The sequence below is a fragment of the Phyllobates terribilis genome, unplaced genomic scaffold, assembly GCF_046119375.1.
Source record: "Phyllobates terribilis strain yellow unplaced genomic scaffold, ASM4611937v1 Scaffold_2__4_contigs__length_985480577, whole genome shotgun sequence".
Lineage (NCBI taxonomy): Eukaryota > Metazoa > Chordata > Amphibia > Anura > Dendrobatidae > Phyllobates > Phyllobates terribilis.
In genome coordinates this window covers 174746390-174760072 of record NW_027362762.1, presented here as the reverse complement: position 1 = coordinate 174760072, position 13683 = coordinate 174746390, and the positions used below count along the sequence as shown (strand labels likewise).

At 44.2% G+C, this 13683-nt stretch overlaps 1 protein-coding gene across 3 annotated transcripts in view; it reads left to right on the top strand.

Annotated features, from left to right (window-relative positions):
* KIF5A (kinesin family member 5A) overlaps positions 1-13683 on the top strand; it is a 150811-nt gene that overhangs the window by 101770 nt on the left and 35358 nt on the right. For 2 of the 3 annotated variants that reach the window (XM_073663303.1, XM_073663306.1), the window contains exons 18-23: positions 3154-3218; positions 4827-4936; positions 6296-6397; positions 7476-7536; positions 7622-7693; positions 9196-9300. In XM_073663303.1, coding sequence (XP_073519404.1) covers positions 3154-3218; positions 4827-4936; positions 6296-6397; positions 7476-7536; positions 7622-7693; positions 9196-9300 — 515 coding nt within the window. The remainder of the gene's footprint in view (positions 1-3153; positions 3219-4826; positions 4937-6295; positions 6398-7475; positions 7537-7621; positions 7694-9195; positions 9301-13683) is intronic. The other variant, XM_073663305.1, reaches the window with a different exon arrangement.

The following is a 13683-nucleotide window of genomic DNA, read 5'->3' as shown; positions in this document are numbered from 1 at the left end:
TTATAGTCTGTGCACAGTATGTTTATAGTCTGTGCACAGTATGTTTATAGTCTGTGCAGTATGTGTATAGTCTGTGCACAGTATGTTTATAGTCTGTGCACAGTATGTTTATAGTCTGTGCACAGTATGTTTATAGTCTGTGCAGTATGTGTATAGTACTGTATGTGTATAGTCTGTGCAGTATGTGTTTAGTACTGTATGTGTATAGTCTGTGCAGTATGTGTATAGTACTGTATGTGTATAGTCTGTGCAGTATGTGTATAGTCTGTGCACAGTATGTTTATAGTCTGTGCAGTATGTGTATAGTCTGTGCACAGTATGTTTATAGTCTGTGCAGTATGTGTATAGTCTGTGCACAGTATGTTTATAGTCTGTGCTCAGTATGTTTATAGTCTGTGCACAGTATGTTTATAGTCTGTGCACAGTATGTGTATAGTCTGTGCACAGTATGTGTATAGTCTGTGCAGTATGTGTATAGTCTGTGCACAGTATGTTTATAGTCTGTGCACAGTATGTGTATAGTCTGTGCAGTATGTGTATAGTCTGTGCAGTATGTGTATAGTCTGTGCACAGTATGTTTATAGTCTGTGCAGTATGTGTATAGTCTGTGCACAGTATGTTTATAGTCTGTGCAGTATGTGTATAGTCTGTGCACAGTATGTTTATAGTCTGTGCAGTATGTGTATAGTCTGTGCACAGTATGTTTATAGTCTGTGCAGTATGTGTATAGTCTGTGCACAGTATGTTTATAGTCTGTGCTCAGTATGTTTATAGTCTGCACAGTATGTTTATAGTCTGTGCAGTATGTGTATAGTCTGTGCACAGTATGTGTATATTCTGTGCAGTATGTGTATAGTCTGTGCACAGTATGTGTATAGTCTGTGCAGTATGTGTATAGTCTGTGCACAGTATGTTTATAGTCTGTGCACAGTATGTGTATAGTCTGTGCACAGTATGTGTATAGTCTGTGCACAGTATGTTTATAGTCTGTGCACAGTATGTGTATAGTCTGTGCACAGTATGTTTATAGTCTGTGCACAGTATGTGTATAGTCTGTGCACAGTATGTTTATAGTCTGTGCACAGTATGTGTATAGTCTGTGCACAGTATGTTTATAGTCTGTGCAGTATGTTTATAGTCTGTGCACAGTATGTTTATAGTCTGTGCACAGTATGTGTATAGTCTGTGCACAGTATGTTTATAGTCTGTGCAGTATGTTTATAGTCTGTGCACAGTATGTTTATAGTCTGTGCAGTATGTGTATAGTCTGTGCACAGTATGTTTATAGTCTGTGCACAGTATGTGTATAGTCTGTGCACAGTATGTTTATAGTCTGTGCAGTATGTTTATAGTCTGTGCACAGTATGTTTATAGTCTGTGCAGTATGTGTATAGTCTGTGCACAGTATGTTTATAGTCTGTGCACAGTATGTTTATAGTCTGTGCACAGTATGTTTATAGTCTGTGCACAGTATGTTTATAGTCTGTGCAGTATGTGTATAGTCTGTGCACAGTATGTGTATAGTCTGTGCACAGTATGTTTATAGTCTGTGCAGTATGTGTATAGTCTGTGCACAGTATGTGTATAGTCTGTGCACAGTATGTTTATAGTCTGTGCAGTATGTTTATAGTCTGTGCACAGTGTGTTTATAGTCTGTGCAGTATGTGTATAGTCTGTGCACAGTATGTGTATAGTCTGTGCACAGTATGTGTATAGTCTGTGCACAGTATGTTTATAGTCTGTGCTCAGTATGTTTATAGTCTGTGCTCAGTATGTTTATAGTCTGTGCACAGTATGTTTATAGTCTGTGCAGTATGTGTATAGTCTGTGCACAGTATGTGTATAGTCTGTGCAGTATGTGTATAGTCTGTGCACAGTATGTTTATAGTCTGTGCACAGTATGTGTATAGTCTGTGCACAGTATGTGTATAGTCTGTGCACAGTATGTGTATAGTCTGTGCACAGTATGTGTATAGTCTGTGCACAGTATGTTTATAGTCTGTGCAGTATGTTTATAGTCTGTGCACAGTATGTTTATAGTCTGTGCACAGTTTGTTTATAGTCTGTGCACAGTATGTTTATAGTCTGTGCAGTATGTGTATAGTACTGTATGTGTATAGTCTGTGCAGTATGTGTATAGTACTGTATGTGTATAGTCTGTGCAGTATATAAATACGGGTGGCGGGTTGTGTACCTGATACTTAGGCTTCATTCAGATCTCAGTGGGATTTTTGGTTTACAAAAAAGTGTTTTTTATCAGATTTTCATCTGTGGATTTTCTTGTGAGGAAAATATATAAATAAACTGAAAGCTTCTATTCATTGCATTGTTAATTATGGACAGCACAGAGACTGTATACGGATGGCATCTGTGTGCTGTCTGTGATCTTAACTGACTCAAGGACTTGTATTGGTAATTTAGATTTGTTGCTCGGATAAAAAATTGAACACGTATGAGAAAAATATGGCCTTATGATTAAAGAGCAGTCATGTTCCTGATCACTCCAGTAAATGAGGAATGATTCCCTTCGCTCCCAAGCTTTATCTACCAAGATATCATTATTGTCACTAGTTTCTATCTTCTGAAACATTGGGCCCAATTCATTAAGACTGGCATTGTACCCTCCTGTCTTAGTGAAGGTGCATAGTGGAGTAAGATGCTCCAAATTCAATTAGAGGCACGCGCCACTTAATCAATAAGGTGCATCTTATCACCGGCATGCACCTCCATGCGCGTCGCCATAAATTTTACTCCTGTCAGGGACTCGAGTTCATTTCTGACATACAGGTGTTAAGTTTTGAAGAATTTGTGTCAGTTTGGCAGATCTGGCTGTGAATGGAATGAAAATGCCAAAAGATGCAAAGTTTTGACGCAACTTTCAGTTGCCCAGAAAAAATAGCTACTTTTCAAAGTGTCTTACAAACTAGAAATGTGGCAAAACATCTTTGATGAATCAAGGCCTTTGGGAGGAGAACTCATTTATATTGGCTAGGCCGAAAATATCGCTCTGCGCTATGTCTGACGAGTCAGAGTTGAATGAATCCATGTGTGGGGGGGGGGTTTTATCAGCACTTATCATAGGAAGACGCTTCTGGGACTTATCAGAGTGACTGCACATGATGTATAATCTGTCCTGTCTCTTTTACTTGGTAGAAAATGTGACAGAAGTAGCAGTGAAGGATAAAGAACAGGATGCGGTGGAAGCCAGTGAGGTGAAGGTCAGTATATCTGGTGACGTGTCGCATTTGTTATTATTCACATTGCTCATTTGATGCATGGCGTGTTTAATGTGGGATGAGTTGTATTTTTGAACATCATTCATTTTACTGTTATCATGTGGTTCCAAGCTTCCATATTTTATTTTATTTAAGTGGTAAAAAAATGCAGAAGTGTGTAAAAAATAAAACATTGTTTTGTGTCACCATTTTTCTTAGACCATTACCATTTTTACCATTCCATCAGTGGAGTGAGCGCTTTTTTTTTGTGGGGCGAACTGATTTTATTGATAGAATTTTGGGCTAGTTACAACATTTTGATCACTTTTTATTATATTTTTTTATGGAGGCCGAGGTGCAGTGACCGAATAACCGCATTTCTGGCGTTTTGATTTTTTTCTCTTTATATTTTGCTAGATCGGACTTTTACGAATGCAGCAATACCACAGTTGAGACCAGAAGTTTCCATACACTATATAAAAAGACACATATGCATGTTTTTCTCAATATTTGACATGAAATCAGAATAAACCTTTCCCGTTTTAGGTCAATTAGAATTAACATAATTTTTAATATTTGACAAATGCCAGAATAATGAGAGAGAGAGAATGTTTTATGGCATTTTTATTACTTACTGCAAAGTCAAAAGTTTACATACATTTCATTAGTATTTGGTACCATTGCCCTTAAACTGAATGACTTGGTTCAAACGTTTGGGATATCCTTCCACAAGCTTCTCACAATAGTTGGTCGGAATTTGGGCCCATTCCTCCTGACAAAACTGGTGTAACTGATCCAGGTTTGTAGGTCTCCTTGCTCGCACCTCCCTTTTCAGCTTTGCCCATAAATTTTCAATAGGATTGAGATCAGGGCTTTGTGATGGCTACTCCAAAACATTGGCTTTATAGAAAGCCTAAGTAGGTGGACTTCAAGTTCGCTGCTGATTCAAGAATGAATCACAGAACAAGTTCATTAAAGGTGGTTTATTTGTCAACGCGTTTCAGAGTCAAATCCGACTCCTTCCTCAGGACCACCACATGACAGGTCTCCTAACCGCTTCTGCCAATCATATGCTTCAGTGGTCATGTGCTGTACATGCAAATATCACCAGTGACGCGAGTTACTGGCTTATCTTATTTCTTTATTTTATATCAGTCTCTTTTTCTTAAAGACAATTGTGCAAAATCCTGGAAAACCTCTTTATATGGTACAGAATTTTAGTTGTAAAATTAAAATAATAATAATGGGGTTTATATTTGTTGGTGCTGTCAGTGGGGTGAGGGGCACATTTAGTATTTTCCATGTATGCCAGGCTTCTATGTGAAAAGCTGAATGGGCCATTTACATAGTTTTTTGCTCTAGGGATCAATAAAATTCCCGAGGTTGGTCTTCCACCATCAGCATATCCTAGCAATATTCCATTATTGACTTCAGGTGGAAAACTCCTTGAATTTGCTTTACAACCTGTGTTAAGAATTAACAACCCGTCAATATTAAATGATGCATAGAGAAAGTCCACTCCATAACGGATGATATATTCTCATAGACTTTGAGATTTGTAGAGTTTGGTTGTTTCTGTACAAAGTCATGTCACATTCCCCTTTGTATTAGAAGGTCCTGGAGATGCAGATGGAAAGCCACCGCGAGGCCCATCACAAGCAGCTGGCCCGTCTCCGGGATGAGATTAATGAGAAGCAGAAGATCATTGATGAACTGAAAGAGTAAGAAAGTGCACATGAGCTGACATGTACTCCAGAAGAATGGCACATTTGTGACTTTGTCCCTTTCAGTTCTTTTTGGCACAACTTAAAGCACCACTCCAGCGCTGGACTGGCACTTTAAATGTAAGCCCCCTGCTCCCGTTCTTATATTCACATGCCAGCAGCTTCACCTTTTACCATTGCTGCTCCGGTCCCTTGGCGCCAACTTGTGCCTGTAACTTCTGATTGTCCGGAAGTCAGAAGCTACTTCACAAGAGCTCAATGCAAGTCTATGAGAGCCAGAACAAGGTCAGAACAAGGCTCTCCTAGAGATGTATTGAAAAGTGACCTCTGGCACACTCCATGAAACACTGGAGCTGCCCGCAGGTCACTTCTCGCCGGAGAACGACTGGAGCGACTCTGGAAAAAGATGAAGGCAGCAGGTGAGTATCAGACAGGCAGCAGGGAAATTACATTTAAAGCAGCACTCTAGCAGTGCAATGCAAAAAAAACCCCACTGGAATGGTGCTTTAACTTTATGCATATGCAAAATGTCTCTTCAGAGAGGAAGAGGACTTGAATTTGCAGATTGAGATTTTGGTTTTGGCTTTTATCCTAAGTCATGTAACAAGGCTCGTTAGAGAGTCGATATTGACTTTTAGGATTGCTGCTTCCTATAGGTGGCACTAGAGTTCAAGTCCTCTTCCTCTCTGAAGAGACAATTTGCATATTTCCCAGAGGAGCATTACGGCTTTGAAAGTCTCCTCACCTTGGCATGTCAGGCTTGACATGTCACTCCCCGAAGGAGAATCCTCACCCCTTGGATCCCAACTTTATGCATGAGACGCCAGATCGCTCATTGACTAGACTAGGCCACCTTTCTGTGCCGCATGAAGTCATGTGCTGCTGACGAGACCCAAAGGAAGAAGAAGCAATTATTGAACATTAAATTAATATATAGGAAAGTTTCCCTCTGCAAAATTTCCACAACAGAAAATTCAGCAAAATCCACAGTTGAAAAAAATAATCACTGTGGATTTTATTGACAAAATGCCACATAATTAACCCTTTGTATTGAAAAGAGCGCAAGCCTGCCACATAATTGAACGTGCTGTAGTGCAGGTCTATTTACGCTGTTGATATTCTCCACATACAATTTCTCTGTGGAAAATATGCCCTGTGAGAATATACCCTAAATGTTTCTCAAAATTAATGGGCCCAGAAGGCTCTTGCTTAATCTCTTGCTTTATTTTTATAATCTAATTTATTAAATATGAGATGTGTTTGGAGTTTTATTAATTATATCCAGCACAAAAATGAAGAAAAACTCTTCTGTTTGGTGCAAAATTGAATAATTGAATCCTCTCTCTAATTCTTTAGTCTGAACCAGAAGCTGCAGCTGGAGCTTGAGAAGCTGAGAGCCGATTATGAGAAGCTGAAGAGCGAGGAACACGAGAAGAGCCACAAACTGCAGGAGCTGACGTGAGAGTCCATGGAAGGCTGAGCTGCTTAGGATGTGGTCCTACTTGTGTAGCCGCACATAATGCAGATTATAATTTAATCTCATATTAACTTTTGGGCTAAACGTCCTGTGGGAAGCCCATGGACACAATGGTGCGGTGATCCCCAAAATCTGACAGTGTTTATAACTGCATCACTGAACCCTTATGCAGGTTATTTATTACCAGTGGATATTGTGCAGGTTATTTATTACCAGTGATGGGTATTGTGCAGGTTATTTATTACCAGTGATGGATATTGTGCAGGTTATTTTTTACCAGTGATGAATATTGTGCAGGTTATTTTTTACCAGAGATGAATATTGTGCAGGTTATTTATTACCAGTGATATATATTGTGCAGGTTATTTATTACCAGTGATGGATATTGTGCAGGTTATTTTTTACCAGTGATGGATATTGGGCAGGTTATTCATTACCAGTGATGGATATTGTGCAGGTTATTTATTACCAGTGATGGATATTGTGCAGGTTATTTTTTACCAGTGATGAATATTGTGCAGGTTATTTATTACCAGTGATATATATTGTGCAGGTTATTTATTACCAGTGATGGATATTGTGTAGGTTATTTATTACCAGTGATGGATAATGTGCAGGTTATTTATTACCAGTGATCAATATTGTGCAGGTTATTTATTACCAGTGATATATATTGTGCAGGTTATTTATTAACAGTGATGGATATTGTGCAGGTTATTTATTACCAGTGATGGATATTGTGCAGGTTATTTATTACCAGTGATGAATATTGTGCAGGTTATTTATTACCAGTGATGAATATTGTGCAGGTTATTTATTACCAGTGATGGATATTGTGTAGGTTATTTATTACCAGTGATATATTGTGCAGGTTATTTATTAACAGTGATGGATATTGTGCAAGTTATTTATTACCAGTGATGGATATTGTGCAGGTTATTTATTACCAGTGATGGATATTGTGCAGGTTATTTATTATCAGGGATGAATATTGTGCAGGTTATTTATTATCAGGGATGAATATTGTGCAGGTTATTTACCCATTTCTTTTTCCATCAGATTTCTGTACGAGAAGCACGAGCAGTCTAAGCAGGATCTCAAAGGGCTCGAGGAGACTGTTGTAAGTAGATCTCCCATAGTCTGATGTATCACCGTCATAGCTAATATTAATTGGGATCCTTACTGATCTGTAACTGTTATCTAAGGCCCGTGAACTCCAGACCCTCCACAATCTTCGGAAGCTTTTTGTTCAAGACGTCACATCTCGGGTCAAGAAAGTAAGTTGACTTCTCATGATCCACAATGGCTTATGTGACTTTATGGAATAAGCCACATATTACATTCCAGCTGCACAGTGTAAAGGGGTAGGATTCCTTCATTTCCCATGCAAAAGAATTTAATCTTCTGCTACTGAAAATTGATTGTCCCATTAGGTCTATATCAAGTAGAAAAAATAATAGGGGGATTGTCCATTCAGTAATATCTTTGTTATTACTTCAGATGTGTCTCCTCTACATGTGCTTTCCTTGGCTTGGCTGAGAGGGCATGTCTTCTATGGGAAGACGGGAGTAAGCCGCTGTCAGACTCTTGCAGCTTATCTCTAGGGGAAAAAAAAGGAATGGGCATTTAAATTCAGAGTGTCCAATCTTTTTCTTCCACGACATCATCTGTTATGAGAGACTCAGGAGATCTCATACCCTTTACATGGTCAGCTGACTTTATGCACATGGGGACCTTGGCAAGGGGCACTGCAGAAAATGTGTAGGTACTGTCTGCTTTTTTTCCAGAAATTATTTATTTTTATTTATTTTACTCACTTATATAGCGCCATTAATTCCACAGCACTTCACAGACAATATCGGCACTGTCCCCATTGGGGCTCACAATCTAAATTTCCTATCACTATATCTTTGGAGTGTGGGAGGAAACTGGAGGAAACTCATGCAAACATGGGGAGAACATACAAACTCCTTACAAATGTTGTCCTTGGTGGGATTTGAACCCAGGACCCCAGCGCTGCATAGCAACAGTGCTAATTACTGAGCCACCGTGCTGCCCAGTACATCCCCATTTTTTAATGTCAGTTGCTATTGCTACTTGTCCAGATGAGTCAATCCCAGTATTTTGTGCTTATGTGTATTATAGCCATTGCTCATGAACTTTTAGTACTTTCGTGCTAGGAAAGCACTACCTTGGTAATCTGCTGATTACAGATAAGTATGGAGAAGATAACACATGTGCATGACCTTTTTACTTCGGGCTGTTCAGAAGTAGGGAAAGAGGAATTCTAGTTTTATGATTCCTTCTATGTGACAGGGACATCAAATGTAGAAAAAGCAATCAGTATATTTGAACTATCGTACTAATTATGTTCATAATGTCTACTATGAAGGACTATATAGTACACTTGGTGCAGATCGCAGGACAAGGTCCATCGGCCTAGATAGTAATTTCTGGTCATCAGATTGCCATGAGAACAGCCTCCTCTTCCCGACATCCCTGGCTCGTCTTTTGATTAGCCGACCTGATGTGACATCGTCGTTGCAGCGTGACATCATCGTTGCGGCATTATACAAATGTGATGTCGCACCAGGCTGGCTAATCAAAAGATGACCCACAGATGCCAAGAGGTAGAAGGTGGTTCTCAGGGCTCCTGTCCAGAATAGTGGCCCTTTGACCTAGGTCCTGTAGACTGATTCTTACCAACTCTACTATATAGGTCTTACAATATGACAGCCTTGTGTATTGTATCTATTAACATACAATTGTGTCTATATAGAGTGCTGAAATGGAACCCGAGGATAGTGGGGGGATTCACTCCCAGAAACAGAAGATTTCCTTTCTTGAGAACAACTTGGAGCAACTTACAAAGGTTCACAAACAGGTAGGTGATACAGCTATTGTGAACGTGAACGCTAGCTTTAGTAAAAAGAAAGAAAAACGGTGAAAAATAAAGAAAAAGTGTATTTGTTGTTCACAAACTGAACACCTCATATCATTGTGTGTGCAAAATGTACTGGGAAATGCCATGAAGAGTCTGTGCTTAGTGCATCTGCATGAAGAGCTGACATGGATGCTCCTGCTTGGCTGCTGTTATCTCCTACATTATGCCGGGGTAGAGCGTTGCTGCCAAGTGCATGCCTGTGTTTCTGATCATTTGAGTTTTTATCACCATACATAACTGGAGGCAGAGCCTTGCCCATAACTAGCCGGGATGTTCTCTTGACAAGAGTTGTATTTGTAAATCATATTCATGAATTAATTCTAATAACTCTAATGGACATGTAATCCTATATAATCCTGATATGTAATGAGCAACCAGAGAAGGGAGTCAGCCCATGTGATCTCACAATGTACAGGGGATGAGGGGCTTACACAATAGGTGCTAATTTATTCCCTTGCACCCTCCACATATACAGTATATATAATTTTATAATACACATTAGTTTTATCGATTCATTCGCCTTATGGTGTTATGAAGCACAGAATAGTGCTTTTTCCCACACTAGTTAGTAGGTCTTGTCAGGCAATCTTTTTTTTTCACAGGAATCCTGTAAAATGAGACAATGTATATTTTTAATGGTTTAATTTTAAATTATGGATATTATTATGTAAATAAATACTACAACATATATCCCTAGTAAGGCCATCATACAGACATAGTAATGGCTACGTACATGCCTAGTAATGGCTACGTACATGCCTAGTAATGGCTACGTACATGGCTAGCAAAGGCTACATACATGGGTAGTAAGGACTACATATGACGCGCCCCTGGGCCGGTGTCGCGCGGCATCGCGCGCACGCGGGAGCTTACCCGGAGCCGGATCTGTTGAGGGTTGTAGTCTCGTGGCGGTGACCCGGTCCGTGCCCAGGGAGTCAGACTAAGTGGCGCTGTATATTAGCAGTAGATGTTGGATGACTACGCCACCCGTTGAATGCAGCTTTGGAGCCGCCGCTGCAGGGCAGACCGCTGAGGCCGGTGGAAGGATGGTGCCCACCTTATATACTCCCTCTGACACCCGAGCCCAGGTGACTAGCACCCAATGGGCTCCTACCTATGCCCAGAGTCCCTCCCCTATCTGCTCCTACACTACTGGGATGTTCCACCCCCCTCCCACTCCAGCCAGGGACAGACGCTGTCGTACCTGCACATATACTGGTGGGAGTACCGTAGTTCTGTCCCCCGGAAATGGGATGTATGTAGTGCATGCAGCCTACTAAGCTCAGTTCCACACTCCATCCTTACCCGGGAGTGGAATACCACACCTCTGGCTTGAGGTGTAATACCCCTGTAGCAGCCGAATCCTCAGGGTGCTACATTCCCCCCTGGTAAACCACAGCACGTCCTCGGGCTGTAAAAGAATAAAATATCCAATAACATACAATTTTTTTTTTTTTTTTTTAAAACATCATAAACATATAAAACACTATATATATATCAGCAGCATAATACTCTTCATATAAAACTTTTCATTATAAACATTCTTGTTCCTCCGGCCACGGTGCAACTTGTGACCGGGTAAAGTGCAACAGTCTCTTCTGGAAAAAACACAGTTCCTTCTAAAACCAGTAGGGGGCGCCTTAGGAAGCGCAACTATATACAAGGGGAGGTGGCCGCTCTCAGTCCTCGGCCAGTGGGGAAAAGGAATGGCTGTTCACAGTCCTCAGCCTGTGGAGAGATGGGACACACTGGAACAGTTTAATTTGCTGGTCCCAACGGGGACTATAATGGTAACAGTTCCTGTACCCTAACGGGTAACTATTTTACAGTTCCATTTACCGTACTTTAGTAGCGGCGTCCTCCTGCTCCTTCCTCCGTGTACCCTTCAGACCCGTCCGGGTCCTCTTGCTCCTCCTGACACCTCAGCTCTTTCTCTGTCAGTCGGTGTACATGAAGGGCATAGGGTCCTTTGGCACATTGGTGCCGGGTGAAGGTGACCTCATCACCCAGGTAAAGGTCCCGACCTCTGTGTCCCTCCGGTAGGTGGGACTCGACATCTCTTCTGGTCACGAAGACGTCGCCGGGGGTGTGATGATCTCTGATGAAGCCCCAACCGTGCTGCAGTTGGAATTTGATTACAGTCCCGTTGGCACGGGGACCGTGGGCTGCACGGGGGTTCCTTCGGGTCCGGCTCTTTTGTTCTGCACTCTTTACTTGCAGCCGCTCCTCGCGGACCCGCCTCTCTCGTCGTTCCCGGTCGAAAACCTCTAGCTGTTGCCGGCAGCACTCTGCTCGCTGGGCTGCGGCCGCCCGGGTCTCTTGAGTGAACCCGATGAGGTCTCCTCCAGTGGGGTCCCACGCAAACTGCGCTTCCTCCAGAGAGAGTGGGGTGATCTTGGCGGGCGCCGGAGCCGGGATCAGGGGCTCATCCAGGGGTCTTTCTTTCCGGAGTCGGGGATGGTGGTACTCCGGTGGCCACGCAAAGGGCTGCCCATCCGGGCAAGTGTGCTGGGCAAACAAGTCTTCACCCAGGTGCGGCACAGTGGAAGTTGAGGGCGCGGTGGTGGCAGCGGCGCCCGGGATCACTAGGCCTTGCGACCAGGCTTGGGGCACCCTGAAGGTAAAGGGCACCGTGAAGACGGCGGCGCCCGGGGGCACTCGGCCTTGCGACCAGGCCGGTGGCGTCTCCTGCTTGGCCGCGCTCAGGGTTGAGGCGCGTGACGTCACAGGGGGCGTGGTCGCGGCTCCTGCTTGGGGCCTAGTCTGGAGCGGTAGCGGTGCGGCAACGGGCACGATCAGTGGGACTTCGGGCTCTGCGACGGGGAGCGGGGGTAGGCTTACGGTGGCTGGGCTCGGGGTAGTAACGTCCCCTTTACTTGCCTCCGTCTCTTCAGCTCCCTCTGCGGCGTCGTCTCCGGCCTCCGTCCCTTCTGCATCCTCTTCAGGGGCAGGCGTGCTCCTCGTTGCGGGTGGTGTGCTCCGCTGGCGGGTTCCAGCCTGCTGGGCCATCTCCCTGCTCCACTCCATCAGCGTTTCTCGCTGCACCTGGGCCATCCTCCGTGCGAGGCCCTCCAGCGCGGTCTGTGCACGCTCCCGGTCTCGGGGGAGCTGTGCCAGGATCTCCACCAGGTCTTGTGGGGTGGTTGCTTGCATCAGGCTCCTGACCACAGGGTTGGTGCTGCCTGCCTCTCCCTCCATCTCCGGGTACGGCTCCTCCAGGCTGCACCCATCTTCGCTCTTTTGTTCTGTATCCGCCCACACTCAGGGCGGTCCTGGGGCAACTTGGTGATTGTCAGTTCCAGGGGCAGACCCCCCACGCTGATGGACATCGCTAGCATCGCAGCCTCTGCTGGTGGGGGCGGTCTTCGTTTTTGGCGCCATTCTTGGTCCTGGCCCACGATGGGAGGTCGTCTCTTACCACCCTCTGGCATGCCCATAATGGCGTCCGCTCTGCCAGGGCGGGAAATCTTCTCAGATGGCGGGAAAAGGCTGCAGATGGCGGGCAAACGGCGGGAACCGACCCGTGATGGCGTCCGATGGCGGGGACCCTCCGGAATTGGCGGGAGACTTCTTTTTACGGTACAGATAAACTTTTCTTCAGGCACGCAGTACCCGGTGGTTGCGGGCACGTTATCCTGCCGACTACGCCAAAGTTGACGCACCCCCTGGGCCATGTTCAGGGGATACCCGGAGCCGGATCTGGGTAGGGGTAGTAGTCCTTGTGGCGGTGACCCGGTCCGTGCCCAGGGAGTCAGACTAAGTGGCGCTGTATATTAGCAGTAGATGTTGGATGACTACGCCACCCGTTGAATGCAGCTTTGGAGCCGCCGCTGCAGGGCAGACCGCTGAGGCCGGTGGAAGGATGGTGCCCACCTTATATACTCCCTCTGACACCCGAGCCCAGGTGACTAGCACCCAATGGGCTCCTACCTATGCCCAGAGTCCCTCCCCTATCTGCTCCTACACTACTGGGATGTTCCACCCCCCTCCCACTCCAGCCAGGGACAGACGCTGTCGTACCTGCACATATACTGGTGGGAGTACCGTAGTTCTGTCCCCCGGAAATGGGATGTATGTAGTGCATGCAGCCTACTAAGCTCAGTTCCACACTCCATCCTTACCCGGGAGTGGAATACCACACCTCTGGCTTGAGGTGTAATACCCCTGTAGCAGCCGAATCCTCAGGGTGCTACACATACATGCCCAGTAAGGACTTCATACTTGGCTAGTAAGGCCTACATACATGCCTAGTAAGGACTACATATGTTACGGGTCCGGGTGGTGGAACCTCTGTGCTTTGGTGCAAGGAGGGACCAGAGGGGC